Source organism: Amaranthus tricolor, chromosome 13, assembly GCF_026212465.1.
Source record: "Amaranthus tricolor cultivar Red isolate AtriRed21 chromosome 13, ASM2621246v1, whole genome shotgun sequence".
NCBI lineage: Eukaryota > Viridiplantae > Streptophyta > Magnoliopsida > Caryophyllales > Amaranthaceae > Amaranthus > Amaranthus tricolor.
In genome coordinates this window covers 5675736-5691770 of record NC_080059.1, presented here as the reverse complement: position 1 = coordinate 5691770, position 16035 = coordinate 5675736, and the positions used below count along the sequence as shown (strand labels likewise).

The 16035-nt window shown below is 28.1% G+C and overlaps 1 protein-coding gene across 1 annotated transcript; it reads right to left on the bottom strand.

The window, feature by feature from the left end:
* Positions 1–695: 695 nt before the first annotated feature.
* Positions 696–15617, bottom strand: LOC130798409 (agamous-like MADS-box protein MADS2). Its single transcript, XM_057661373.1, has 8 exons — positions 15305–15617; positions 10731–10815; positions 8623–8684; positions 3653–3752; positions 3233–3274; positions 3077–3118; positions 1917–2089; positions 696–1071 (listed from the first exon to the last, which is right to left on the bottom strand). The coding sequence occupies exons 1-8, from the start codon at positions 15487–15489 to the stop codon at positions 984–986; spliced, it is 777 nt and encodes a 258-aa protein (XP_057517356.1). The 5' UTR covers positions 15490–15617; the 3' UTR covers positions 696–983.
* Between the last annotated feature and the right edge of the window lie 418 nt (positions 15618–16035).

Sequence of the window (16035 nt, the reverse complement as noted above, 5' to 3'; positions counted from 1 at the left end):
TTTATGAAAGTCCCATCCTTAAAGGACTCAAGTATTTTGGTAATATAAATTTTTTAAAACGTATTAATAATACGAAGAAAATACAAGAAAAATAAAGACCCGAAAAAATTTCTTTGTTATCGAACATGCTATGTATTAAGATATTGAATAGAACATCTTGAGGATCTATCACATTGAATCTGATTCACTTGATGCATTGCACTCGCTTCAACCATGGATTTCTACATAGGCTTTGTTTTATTCTTTATGCAATCTCAATAAAATGATTTGTAGATCCACATTCGCAATAAGTGAAAACATATATTTATTTTAAATTTTCAAAATTGACAGAATACTTACTTTTTAATGAGGATTGACAAATAAAAATGATTAAAATGAGAATAAATAAGGTTAATTTTGTTTAAAATTTCCGATATAAATAATTAAAAAATTGCTTTATGTGAAAAACACAAAATGAAAATTGAAACAACTTTAAGGTCTGGCGGGAGTATCAAATAAATAAAACATATTTTCCTTTGTTCTATCAAATGTTTCATTTCCTCTTTTGATATAATCACATCAAAAATTTATTTTAAAATTTTACATATTAAGACAAGTTAAATAAGATCGAATATAAATATATATGACTCTTTTCCTCCGTATATACAATAATCAGAACGTAACTTTCAAAATGAAACAGAGGGTACGTTAGCAAACTAGGCATGGCTTCAAATAGAGATAAGTCAATAAAGGATACATAAGGAGTGTTTTGCATTGTTGATGTTTATTACAATACATAGGACAAACTTATTACTTTGCCCTAATTATAATTAATTATAAAAGGTTTAATTTCTAGTGCATATATATATTTTAGTTAATCAAGCTATAGAAATTAAACACCCAAAATTTACCTTCAAATAATATAAATATATATATATATATATATAGATATATATGCTGTCTTAATTTAATATAGTCGACGCATTCTTATTGGTAATCTCAAATTAGAGCATCCAACCATGAAAATTGTATGCATTAACATGTTGGCTTGATGTTGCCATACTTACTCCACTTGAACCCACTGAATGGTAGCTGTTATCATTTACAAAATATGCGAAATTATTAGAAGAATTCATTTATGTATTGGCAAATAAACTTGGAATTTAACATGTGATCGGACTATATTTGTATGAGGAGTTAAAATTATAAACGTGCCTGGTGAATTCTATCATTTCTAGCGACGCCTGTATCTGTAACTATCAAAGGGTGTTTGATTTCAGAGAAACTATTTTGCTTGGAAAATAACTTTTCAATTTGTAGTAAAAAATGCAAATAATAATCGTTTTTTTTTATTAAGTTTAGTGGCGGGTTAGATGGGGGAGAGAATTATTTTTTAGTGTTGGTGCTGAGTTATGTTACTTTGATTCGCATATTGACGTCTGATACTGGTACGTGTTGAAGTGTCTGATACATCTAAATAAATATTCAATTTTACGCCTAAAATGAAGTACCTACGTGTCATATCAATTTCCGAGTATTAAGGATCGGACACGAATACGCGAAGCAAAATGAAAAATCCGAAAAATATAGGTGATGAGAATCAAACTTTTATCACAAAGAAGAAAAGAAAAACTCTTATTCTTTTGTTTAGCATGATGAAAAATTGCAAATTAAAGGATATGAAGGTGTTGGGAATAAAAAAAAAAAAAAAAAATCGTTTTATTGGAGGAAAATATTTGCAAATCGAAAAAAATTAAAATTTTTTTAACACTAGTTTTCATTAAATTTTTGTCAAAGCAAACAATGAAAATAGAGAAAATAATTAACCACATAAATGTTTTTGCTCATACCAAACACCACTAGCTAGCTTCTATCGTTGATAAAGCATATATTTATTTAAACTGGAAGTATGCATAAGTGAAGTAAATTATAATTACCCAATTTGCAGGGGAGGACTGCAAGAAAGAGGTTGAAAGAATGAATGATCAGATTGATGAGTTATGATGCGGTTGAATGGGATATTTTGTTGATCTGCATGATGATGATGATGATGATGATTATCACCTTCCCATCCAATTTGTTCTGGGAACTGGGAGCTATGTTCTTCCAACTGAGTTACATAACAATACAAAAAAGGCACCAATATCATGAACAACAAATCTTGGGTGAGACTGTCTTATTATGAGACGAGCCCATATAATTAGCATTATTTCCTAAATTATTTTTATGCTCTCAAATATTTAATTCACCATTTTGATATTTAATTTACCGTTTAATTCATTAACATTCTCAAATGTTTAAGGCAAATTATAAAGACAACAATACTTAATTAGGGTAGAAAAGTCAAAATGGTGAATTAATCGGAAATTGACAAGAATTTAACGAAAAATGCTACGGCAGTTAGATAAGACATAAACTGGAAGCTACCATGTGGAAAAATCTTACAAAAGTGTTACCACTGATGTTTCATGAAAATTCGATATTGCAATGTGGAATTTTTTATAAAAATTTTGTAACTAGTTAGTTGAGCTTTGCCTTTGTTTGATTTTAAAATCTTTTTACTTTTCATTTTATACTTTATATGTTAATTTGAATTTAAACTCTACTTTAATGTTGTCTTATAATATATGTTTAATTAAACTTTACAACCCCATCTTTAAATCCTAGGTTCACCCTTAAAAGTGCATTAATAAAGATAAAGATTAATGAGAAGTTGTTCGAACATATAATATGATTTTTGGTTGAATTGAATTCTTGATAGAAGTGCAACAAAAAAAAAAGAAAGTTCAGTGATGAGATGTGCGTTACGAAAGCAATCTGAAAATAGTGTTTCAAAGTTGATAAGTTAATTACTTTATTTTCCTTTCAAAAAAAGTTAATTACTTTATTTTAGTAGTTATTAAGAAAATAAGTAGTCTACGTAGTAGAGTTGTGGATAAAAATATTTAGTTAACTATTGTTATTTTCTAATACTATAAACTAACTGTAATCATAAATTAATTAAAGATCAAAAGATTAACAATATATATAGTCATTTAATTTTATCTTTAAAATTATCTATTTTCTGTTTCATTACAATTTGAAGGTAATAACATACCTCCTTGATCAAGTTCTTGTTGTTTTCAATTAAAGCATGTTCCTGCAGAGGTTAGAAAAGTGACTATTAATTATCTCCATTTTATTTTTTTAATGCTAATAGTAAAATATAAAACCATCCAATTTAATGGAAAATAAAATACGTACAAATACGTACCCTTCTTCGTAAATCAGCTATCTGATCCATCATTTGTTGAGCCTGAAACTCTAAGAAAAAATTAAATTAATAATAATAATAATAATAATAATGATAATACAATATAAATAATAATAATTTGCAAATTACAGCCTTAAAGTTTAGCATTTTTGTGAATTACAGCAACCAAAGTATCAAAATTTATAACTTCATGCCAAAAATACAGAGCTTCGACCATTTAATCTAAAATTTCAACCATAAAAAAAGTCGGAATTATGTTTGGCCTGAACCTGTAAACTTTAATACTTTCGTAATTCTAATTCGCAAAAAAATAAACATTGAGACAGTAATTAGCAAAAGTACTAAACTTTAAAGCTATAATTTACAAATTATTCTATAAAAAATTAATTTTGATTTGATTGAAAATACAAAAAAGAGGACCTTAGTGGATCTAATTTGCTTCAAAGACAATTCGAGTTGGTGCTCGAGTTGTTCTAGCTCCTTTACGTTCAATGGAGCCAAATCTTCTCCCAGCAAGTTTCTACAATAAAAAAAGATTTAATCAACATTTTTGAATTTTGACAATATACATTTATATATTTGATTGTGACATGTTATACATCTGAGAAAGTGTCACTAATAATTGTAAGTATAATGGAAAGAACGAAGTATGTATATTTAATATTCCCGCCATTTATTTTCAAACGTCTCATTTATTTTTTGCATGTTTGTCAATTACTAATTCAATCTTTAATATCTCTAATTGTGCATCATTAAAAATTATAAAAAAAGATATTTATATGTCATATGTAGAGATGAATCAAACAAGATTTCATTTGACTATGTTTTAATTTATAAATTAAGAATAAATTACAAATTAAGATTGATTGATGTATAATACTCAAAAAGCAAAGGGGACGCTTGAAAAGAAACGGAGGGAGTATCCCTCCGCTTCAATTTACTTGTCCCGTTTCCTTATTGGGTAAAGTCACCTTAGTTGTCCCATTTCTTTTTTTGGCATGGAATTTTTTTTACCTAATCACCCTCATTCCCCATGTGATATTACCAAAATACCCCACTTAACTTACTTTCTATGCTAATTAACCCCCCAACATAATTAAGCTAATAACTATTCCCTCCCTTTTTGCATAAACCCACCCCCCCTCTCTCACTCTCTGATTAACCCTAACCCTAAAATCGTGCCTTCATCCTTATCTTCATTTTCATGTGTTGGTTGTTCATGTTTGAAGATGAACATCATCATCTTCATCCTTCGTCTTCTTCATCCTCATCCTTAGTTTCTCTCTCTCTCATCTTCAACTTCATCCTTAGTTTTTCTCTCTCTTTCTCCTTACTGATTTAACCTAACCCTAATAAACCCTAAAACTAGATCTGGGTTTGCTTCTCTCTTTCCTTTGTGCTCTTTCTTCGTAGATCTACTTTTTTTAAGAGTATGGATTCAACAAATTCGTGTCTTTCATTGGTTGCTTCCTCTAAGGAAAATTATTTAGTGGGTCCTCCTAATTCTTGGTTTGACTACCAATAGGTCCCTCCTTCTCCTACCATTTATGTGGAAACGAATCCTAATTGGGGAAGGGAGTTGAATTCAGAGGACGAAGAAATAGAGGGTTTGTTTGACTTGCAACTAGATCTACAAGATCTTTATATTGAGAATCTTTTCCTCTCTTCAGATGAAGAGTCACTTAATGATGCTGATCTAAAGCCTAATTTCGATGATGTTCGTGATCCCTTCTCTCGTATGATTGGATATACACAACCTTTCTGACTTATGATGATTTCACTATTTTTTGTTTATTCTTTGTTTGATATGCATTTTTTGTGGTGTGTGATGAATTTGAGACGCTGTGTTCTTGTGTTTTCCTTATGTTTTTTTTAAGGGTATACGTTTGATTTCTAGCTGCAAAAAACCCTAAAATCTTAATTTGCCACCAATCTTGGATTTTGAGGGAATAAGCCACAAAACATGATGTTTAGGAGGCTATTCTCTAACCAGATTCAGGAGGCATCATTTAGGCTTAGGGTTCTCTGTGATGAGAACATTTGTTCTCTGAGAGAGACAACAAGTTGATAAACTTTGAGGCTATACAAAATCTGTTCTTGTTTTTGATTTCATTAAAATGTTTAGTCTTAAACAAATTCATGACATGTCATACATGATGTTTACATTCTAAACATTTTTTTGACCTAATATTTCCCAAAAGTGAGTATTCATAGTTAACCCAAAAGTATACTCATGTATTTTCATATGTGCTTCTATGCCTTTGTAATTTCCCAAAAATTCTGTTGTATGTTCATTTGTTGCTGCTGATCTCTATGTTCACATGATTTCTGTTGATTCTGCTTCCCATTTGTTGCTTAACTTTGATCATGTTCTTGTGATGCATTTGCTGGTGCTAGTTCATCGTATGTTGTTGCTGCTGTCCCCCTTCCTGATTCATCATTGGTCTGTGATGTCTCTTCTCCATTTTGGTGGAAAATCTGTTGATCATTTATGCCTAAGTAGAACAAGACGATGTCAAACATGTTTTTATCTACTTTTGTGTCTAAATAATGCAGGGAATCATAAATAATCTCCCTCCTTACACTCAAATACTCAAGGAGTCTTCCCTCCCTTGCGAGTTTTGTCTTGTGCATATAAATGTGATAGTCTATGCCCCCCAATTTTTTTATAACTTCAACTTTACATGCTTGTAGAGTGATCCAAACAAATTTCATTGTACTTGGTTGTATAGATTCAAATGCATTAGTAACTGCCCTCACCATTTGTGTGTAATTATATGCTGATTTTGGTGTTGAAGTGCTGATATTGATCTAAAAACCCTAAGTCCAAGACATTCATGTCTGGAGAATTAGGGGGCTGTTGAAACAATGAAAGTCAAATTCCTCTAATGTTGCTGCCTCTCTGAATCCTAAATCATCATCCAAAATGTGTGGTTTGGCATTGTCTTGTTGGATAAAAATTGTCTTGCTTGCTCCTTGTGGCCATTTGTTTCTTATTGCTGGCAATATGTTCTTCACAATTATATCCCTCATGTGATTCTTGGTTATTGATTGTATTAGTTTGGTATCCATGTCCCCTCTCTTCTTGTTCTTTGAGTTCCTCTGAGCTGGAACTTGAGTTGTAAAAGGAAAGATTCCTATTTTTCCATTAAATATTAGTTCACCATCATTTGAAAACAAAGGTTTAGTCGCTGCACACATAAACATAATTTTTGGCACATATCTTTTGGATTGAATTTCTCTATGTGGTTCCTCCTCCCCAGGTGTGAGATAGTATGTTTGTTGTGTCCTAGTGAGATAAAATAGTTTCTCATCTATGTGTACAGTGTTTGACATGTCACTGAATCTAAAGTTAATTCCCTCATTATGTACAATGCAACTAGAAAGACAAAAGATTAACCTATCAGCTTGTTTTTGTCATTTAGGAGTGGTTTAATTTCATTGGTGTGCTTTCTTATACTCTTATTTTTCATCCACCTCCACATTGTGCTTTGACTTACACCTATTGCTTTGGCAATAACAGCTTGACTTTTTTTTTGGCCTTTTCTAAGCTCTTGAACTTTGTGTCATCAAAGAAGATTTGTCCCCTTGATTTCTTCCCCACCCTTTTTCTGTTTACATTTATTGGGAATGAGTTTTGTTGTTGTTGCTGTTTGACTTGGCTCCATATTCTTGAGATGGTCTTTCTACCGACCTTGTACTTTGTTGACATCTTCCCAATGATTCCATGTGTTGACTTGCCTTTATTATTGACAGATAAAAGTAACTCATGCATAATTTATTTTCTACTGTAGTTGTCTAATTCCCTTGAGTTTTCCATGTTAATTGAAGTTGAAGCAATAAATGAAGTGAAAAGTGTGGTTTTATTAATTGTGGTTGTCTAATTTCTGTTGTTCCTGACGCCAAAGTGATCTGAATTCGTTTTTGTTGGCTAGTTTTTAGGTGTTCCTGGCGCCAACTTCCTCTAAATTTATTGAACTTGGTGCCTCTCTGTTTTGGCTGTGTGTTTGATTTCTGATTTGGAGATGAGTGTTTGTCTTGGATTTCTGTTTTGTGAAATTAACTCTTCATTTGGGAAACATTTGATTTACATGGCTTTACTTAAAAATCGACTTGTTGTTGTCTTTGTAGCTAATTAATTTAATTTAAACCCTAAATGCATATTATTTTTGTTTTTATAAATTTGAAGTCAATGAGAGATTTAATATCCGCATGCGTATGTGGCAAGAGGGTTGTTCGTTATCGGTTGTCGTACAAAAGACGTTGAAGAAATCAAGGAAAAAATGAAGATTTTTTTTTTATTTAAAGTTTTCAATTTGTAATTTAAATTATGTAATTTAGTTTAAGTACTTTAGAAATTTGTTAATCATAAAATTATGGATTGTAATTATGTAAATTAAAAGAATTCTAATGTGTAATTGTATTTTCCATCCAAATTTAAATTCTACCTACTTTATTAATAAAAAAGAAGGGAATCTTTAGTAATTAATCTATACTCTTAAAATACCCCAACTACCCACTTTTAGGTGGTCCCCCACTACCCTTAATTTGTGTGCCCAACCCAAATGAGAGAAGTAAACTGAATTGAAGGAGTATTTATTACTACAATTAAAACTAATTCCAACAAAATTCTCAATTCTCACGTTAATCAAAAGGAGAATTATTTAAAATGCAAAGTAAATATGAATTTTTGAATTTGAATATTTGAATTAAGTAAATATTTTAAATTCGATTTTCATATAGCCATTCCAATTCTTTAGTCTATCGTGTAACGAGTTCAAAAATCAATTACAACGAATTTACCTATAATGAACACCCCTGAATTTCCTCCCTTCCTTCACGATTCTGGTTTCGTTTAAGAACGAAAGGAAGGGAGGAAATTCGGGTGTTACATATAGTTTTTTTTTCCTAATACTTTACCTATATTTAAAGGATATACTTTTAATTTTAAGCGTTAGAATGTGAAAATTATTGGGATGATTTGTTAATATTTATGAATTAAAGATGGTATGTATTTTTTATTATTCATTAGAATAATTTTTTCTCAACTCCCATAAATAGATATAATTTTAGGATAATATCTCCTTAACTTATAAACTATGTGCATTTTGTGTTTCTTCAATTATATATTGATATCCACAATAAATCCACACATTTAACATAATATTTATCTAATCTATCCATTTTTCCATTTCCCCATAAATCATTCCATTTTCCTTATTTTGTTCTTTTTTTATTTATTCCTAGTTTCTTACAACATATATTTGTAATAAATATTGTGAACAAAGGGAGTAAGAAAGTGGAAAAATGGGGAATACACAAGGTAATAAAGGCTAAAGCTATTAAACTATAGTGGACAATTAAAAGATATAGGAAACGTTGAAAAGAACCTTTCAGATTTCTGCAGGAACTCCACCCTAGTCTTTATCTTCAAATATTCCTGGTAGGTTGCCTTGTTTAGGGGCAACAAATAGTAAAATTATAAGTCAAACATGTACAAATCTACTAGTATAGGATTTAGGATAACATTTTAATTATAATCCTACTTGTATTTCATAATAAAACTTTTACAATGACGTAGTGTACGAATGCATTTTCCTTCTTACCGGTGTTTGCATGTGTATTAACAATAATTAGATACTTTGTTGGTGTAGAGCGGAAAGAGCTTATGTGCGTTCTGATTTCAACATAAAAATTATGATTTTCATATATACTTGTGTGTACGTATACATAACTATAATGAATTTTGCATAACAAAGATTATTCTGTATAAATACATTTAATAAATTTTAGGAAAAAATTTAAGAAAAACTCCTACTTTTAGGTAATCTAACTCGATCATTCTAAAACTTTCACCTTGCATTATTTGTTAGAATTTTTTCCCTTTCCAACTGCTCCCTATCCTGTCGACTCCTCAAAATTCTCTATAATTTTCAAGTAACTCTTAATTTAGGAGTAACTAAAATCAAACTCAGTCATTATAATACTAATGGATGATAAGAATATAAAAATTTAGAAACTACTTACACTACCACCACTATTTTTCTTCCCTATCTCTTTCCTTGATTTTAGCCATTAATTTTTATCTAAATTTTTATTATTCACTATTAACTATAATAAATGATCTAGATTTTAGTAACTTGAGAACACTAAAAAGGATTTCAAAATTCCACTCCTCAGTTACTTAACTTTATTAATATTATTCAACTTGGTTGTTTTGCTCATTTTGCATAATTTTCTTAAGTTTTAACATTTTTTAATTCTCATCTATACATTTAAACTTGCCGATAACATATACAATTTAATTTTTCTTTTCAATTAAATTACATTTATTTCGGTAATCTCTGAAAGACAAACTATTATTACTCTTTGTACTAATCTTAAAATTTACGATTTTTCCCTTTAATGAAATGGTTGAGTGAGTAAGTATAATCCAAACACAAAAAGACAAAACATTATTTACTTGACTTTACTGACTACATTGACTGAATAAAATTTCAATCATCTGGATTAGAAGGCTGCACTTCTAACTAGAATCGGAATATCTAAACCACACAACAATTGAAAAGGAAGTCTAGAGGTGCAACATAAAAGAACAAAATCATACCGATTAAAAAAAATTTCTCCATTATTTCAAGGAAAATTTACAAAGAAATACCTTTTAAAATCTTTTTTTTTAAAGAAACACCTTTTATAATTTTTTATTAAAAAAACACCTTTTAAGAGACTTTTTTTTAAAAAACACCTTAAATCAGTTTCCGGTGACTTTTGTCAACTTTCCGACGTTGACTATGCCATTTGTCAACTTTCCGGTGTTGACTTTTGAGCTCAAATGGCATAGTCAACGCCGCAAAGTTGACAAAAGTCACCGAAAACTGATTTAAGGTGTTTTTTTTTTTTTAAAAAGTCTCTTAAAAGGTGTTTTTTTACAAAAAAATTATAAAAGGTGTTTCTTTACAAAAAAGAGGTTTTAAAAGGTGTTTCTTTGTAAATTTCTCTTATTTCAATTTTAAATATTTTTAATATGTATTTGGTTAAAAATTATAAAAAAATAATATTAGTTAAATTATATTAAAACGAATCACGCAATATCCTACATTATTATGTTTTATCTTATAGATTGTAACTTGTAAATAAAATATAAAACTAAGAAAAATCATAAATAATGCCAGAAAATGAATGAGATAATTAGTTACTATTAGAGTATATATAACATATCATGAGGCTTCAACCATCAGGTTAAATTTTTGGTTGAGTTGGTTCCTTAACATGGTTTTAGAAGCCAACGTGATAAGAGGTCACTAATTCGATTATCAACCACCCCTCATTAAATCGAAATTTTAAGCGCCATGAGTGAAAAGGGTTTGTGCTGCATCCATAATTCTAGGTAGAAAGGTTATCAAGTGAGGGGATGTGTTAGAGTAAATAGTATATTTCGGACTTTAACCATGAGGTTAAACTTTTAATTGAGTTAGTTCTAAAATAAAGTTCTATATACCTGAGATTGAGAAGCATTGAGAATTCCATCATCTTCGAGAGCGCCGTAACTGTACCTTTGGTACTTTTCAATTGTTTTCAGCATACTGCATATCATTAATCACGATTCAGTAAACACTAACAGGTAACAAAATTAATGAAATACAAACAACACTATTAATTAGAACATGCATCATGCATGCTTCTTGTATACTCTCTCAATTCCGTTGAATTTGTATCATATATATCACTTATTAATCGCTAATTTAAGTCATATAATGTAAACTTAAAAAAACCAAGAGTATTTCTATTGTTCAAGTTGATAAGCATTTCAGAACATAGTCTATACAAGAGCCCAATTTTTAAAAAATAGTATTTTTTACTCTCTGTACGTACTATATAGTTTGAATCAAACATAAAATTGTGTGGATAAAAATCAAAAGAGTTAAAATGTAGGGATGAGATTAAAAAAAAAGTGGTGAGCCATAATTCAAACATAAAATTAATGAAAATTAAGTGAAACGAACCAAAATAAAAAATATTGCAAATAAAATAGAACCAAGCGAATATTATTTAAAGCGTTAATATTTCTGCAATGACATATGAAATATTTAAAAAATTTAATAGTGAGTATAATATAACAAAGTTGTGAATGACTCGATGTTGTAAATAATAGTTTGAAAATCAGGAGTCAAGATTTGACGGAGATTTTTTTTTTCATTCTTATGATAGAACTATAAAGAAGGATTATTTTTCATTTTTTATCACGTGTAGAGATTTTCTAAGATAAGAATTAAACAAATAGAAAAATGAGAATTAAAGTGGAAATTTTATTAGATTTAAACAAATAAAAACATGAAATAGTTTAAGAACATATAAAAACAAATAAACTCATATTGTTCTTCTTGTTTAACACAAAAACTATCTACTTAAAATGTCTTTAAATCAAGATTGGAACAATAAACTCATTGTTTTTTTCTTTACAATAATCCTCTTATTGTCTTCAGCTTTTCGTTAATCATATATTTAGGGGTATAATTTCGATTTTTGATTTGATTTTAGAATACAAATTATAATTTAACCAAATTAAACTCGTTTTTCTTTTCTGAAATCAAATTCAAACAAAAGTTTTATCAAATCAAACAATCAAATCAAATAATCCTCCAAGAAGATTAATGATAATTATTTAATTATCTTAGAAAAGCTTTAACAAAGGTATACTAGGAAATTAAAAGTATTTTTTGAAAATGAATACTTGTTTTACTCAGTATTAAAAAAATATTAATTTTTATGACAGAATTCAAAAAAAAATTATTTTACAAAAGCAAAGTAAATTAACGTAAATTTACTTAATTAGCTGAATTAATCCACCAAATGAGTTGCATAATTATACTTCAATATTTAAGTAATTTTTAAAAGGTAGGTATCTTCAATCTTGTACATAATTCTATTATGTTATTTTTATTTATTAGTTTTTGGTTTTTCTTAATAGAATAGATTTATTATTCTTGGTTAATAGCAATATTCTAAAGCATATATTATTATTTTCTAAAGGGTAATAACCCTAATATACTTCATTTCTGCTAAATAGAACTGCAAAATAAAAGCTGCCAAAGGAAGAGAAGCAAAGGATGAATGGGGAAACAGCAAAAATTATTATCAACTTCCAAAATTTCAAATCATATTAACACTCTTAGGTCTTACTTATTTTTCATCATTTTAAATTATAATTAAGATGTTTTTTTCTAAATGATGCAAAATAAATAAGATACTACTAAAATGAGTAATTAAAAAGTTGTAGAACTAAATACACCCTCCCTACTCCATTGTCGTTTCCACTTATTTTACAACAACTTTTTAATTTGAAATGGACCCACTACTTTCACATAGGTAAAGTTAACATATTACTCTTATGTGGTAGAATTTGATAAAGTATGAGTTTTTTTATTTAGTTTTACTATCATTATTTATCTTTTTATGATGATTTATAGATCACAAAAATTAATTAAAAATTTGTCTATTTAACATTAACAATATATTTTGTTTTTTTTTTATTTTATCCAAAATAATTTATCTCTCTTTATTTATCACCAAATATCTAAATTTTCATTAAAAATTTGTAAGTATAAACAGTCTTGGAACCAAACACAAACAGGGAAACAGGTTTTGTCTTCTTCTCTCTATCTCTCTCTGAAATCTAACGCACATATAAGCAGGCAGCCTTCTTTTGCAAAACATCACATCTCTGTAATCAAATCTCAACAGTAATTATATTTGTTTTACTTTTATTTAATTCTAATACATAATTATTAACCAAATTAAATATCATCATAAATTAATTTTTATTCACTTGTCTTTAGCACATCAAACATGCATTGGAGTAACAATCACCTTTACAATTCAATATAATCCATCAACAAGTAAATATATAGATGGTACATAATCGTTATGATCATGACTTATTCTTATTTTTTATTTTATTATAAATTGAGGTAGACTATAAAATCGCTATAGGCGAAAAGAAAAAGATTTTTACCGGTGAAAATCACTAGCAGATCTTTTAGTGTTTCTAAAAGAACTTGACTTCTTGAAATTTTAGTGATTATTTTATTAAGCATAATATTGTCTAATTTGTGCAACAAAGTGATGAGATTTAGTGGTAAAAGTGTAGTTTCTATATAAAAGTGAGTGTTCTAATCTTGGTCTTCCCTAGTTAATTATTAGAATGGATAACTATGGATTTATCTAACTTAGGGTTCTAAGATCTGCTACCAGTGAGAATTGAATCTTATCACAAAGACGAAAAAATTCTCAACAACTACGCTAAAAGTCGAACAATATAGTAAATTAGATGAATAAATTAAATTTATTAATGTTTAATACTATCTATTATGTTTGAAGCCAAGGTAAATTGTTTTGGAATATTGTAGAATCATTTTTAAAAATTCATTTACTGGTTTAATTTTTTTATTTTTATTTTGATATCAATTTTTTTTAAAAAAACAATGACTTAAAAATCTTATATTAAAAAAATCAACAGTTATTGAAGTAGCATAATTATAGTGAAAATCATATAAATCCCTAAAATAATTTACTTAGCTTATTATTTACTAGATTTTTCATAATCAACTCATTATAAAAAATACTAAAAATCCTGATTTTTTATAAGTATCAATAGCTAGTGGCGGAATTTAAACAACTTTTGTAATGAGACTAAACAAATATAAGATAAAAAATTTTAGAGGGCTTAATGAGATGAATTTAATTATAAAAAAATAAATTAAGGGGGGCCGGCTTTGGTGGTCATTTAGAAATAATTTTAGATTTATATATACTCCATATTTTTTCAGAATTTATCTATTCTAAACTATTTTATTTATGTTTAATTTCTTGAGATATAGTACGGAAAACTTATAATCAGATCTTATATTAGAATAATTAATTTTTTTAACTAATGTTAATCAAACCTTTTTTAATAATAATCTATACTTTTAACTAAATTATTATTGTGAAAAGCATGTAATTAACAAAATATTAATGTTGATATATTAGACATATATACTTTCAACGCTCATCCGACAAGGATTTAAAAAATTATTTTAACTGGGAGTATAATTTACAATATTTATTTCAATAACCAAAAATCAAGCTTATAAAAATACTCATAAGGAGGAAAATAAGTTTAGATCAAAGTTAGTTGTGGATAATTATATTTTAATACCAAATTTATGTTTCTATTAGATTTGTACTTCTTAAAAATAAATATTATAGTTTTTCCCAATATAGCTCAAATTATAATTTAGTATCATGACAGTCAAAATCAGAAAGAGGAAAATAGCAACAAATCTTACTTCAACAAATTTTCATGAAACTTTCCTCTTATGTAGCAATAAATGAATAAAATATGAGCAAAAATTCCCAAAATAAAAAATATTTTTTGGTAAAATATAGAAAAAGTAACAACAGATCTTCCTGAAAGAGTAGGTTAGATAGATCTTTATTTAAAAAAATCAACAACCCCAAAAAAGAAAATTCCAAATGAAATTCATCAAATATGACATGATTCGAAAATTACGAGTTAGCCTATTAATAAGGGTTCGATTTTCTGACCTATCCACAAATTAAAAAAATAAACATGGCATGATCTAATAATAATCAAACTAAGCTAAGAATTAAAGAGTAGGTTTGATAGATCTTTATTAAAAAAATTCAACAATAACCCCCAAAAAAAAATTCCAAAACCTCATTAAATATGAAAATGATCCAAGAATCACGAGTTAGCTTAGTAATAGGGGTTCAATTCTCTGACCTACACACAAATCAAAAAAATAAACATGGCATGATCTAATAATAATAATTAAACAAAATTAAGAAGAAAAATAGCATATTTAGAAAATAAAAAATCATTATCATTATCGTATTCAATGTATCTCGCCCATAGTAACTATTGATCTGAGTCTGGGGAGGAAGAAAAATAGCAATCCATACCCATAAAGGAGGATGCGGCAAAATAGTGCTTCAAACAGGAAAAAGATCTTCTCTTACAACAAGAAAATAAAAAATAATAAAATTTGAAAAAAAAGGATAGAGAAAGACCTAGAAGAACTGCAAAACTCAAAGAGCTTTCCTCTGTTAGAGAAGATGATAAGGGCAACTTCAGCATCACAAAGAATAGAAAGTTCATAAGCTTTCTTAAGAAGACCATTTCTTCTCTTAGCAAAAGTAACTTGCCTATTGATTTTATTTTCTATTCTCTTAAGTTCAACTCTTCCTCTACCCATTTTTTTTTTTTTTTTTTCTGTTTATAAATTTCTCTTCTCTTCACTGAAAAATAATGTTTTGTTTAGGAAAGAGTTAAGTCTCTTTTTATTTTGGTTGTTGTCCTTATGCTTCCATAATTGTATATAAATTTTTGTTTATATAAAAAGATAATATATAAATGGAAACCCGTATGAATACAATGCTTTGTATTATAACCCTAAGGGTATTTTCATGCTTCCTTGCTTTTATTACTATCACTATTGATTTTTGACTGGTTAAAAGGGTATCCTCTTATCTTTTTCTCCCCCTCTTCTTTTTATACGGTTGGTATTTGGAGATCACTTTCAGTCATTTTTACACACATCAGAATAATATTTACCCCCTTTTTTTTTTTAAATAAGGCTCGATCCAAAACAAAATCAAAAAATGTTGATATTATTATAAATAAATTCATCGACATTTTGAAATTTGAAAATAGCTAAATTTGATGTTCTCATTGAGTCATTTTCGGAATAATATTTATCGGGTTCTTATTAGATTTTCTCATTTGATGTTCTCATCTGATG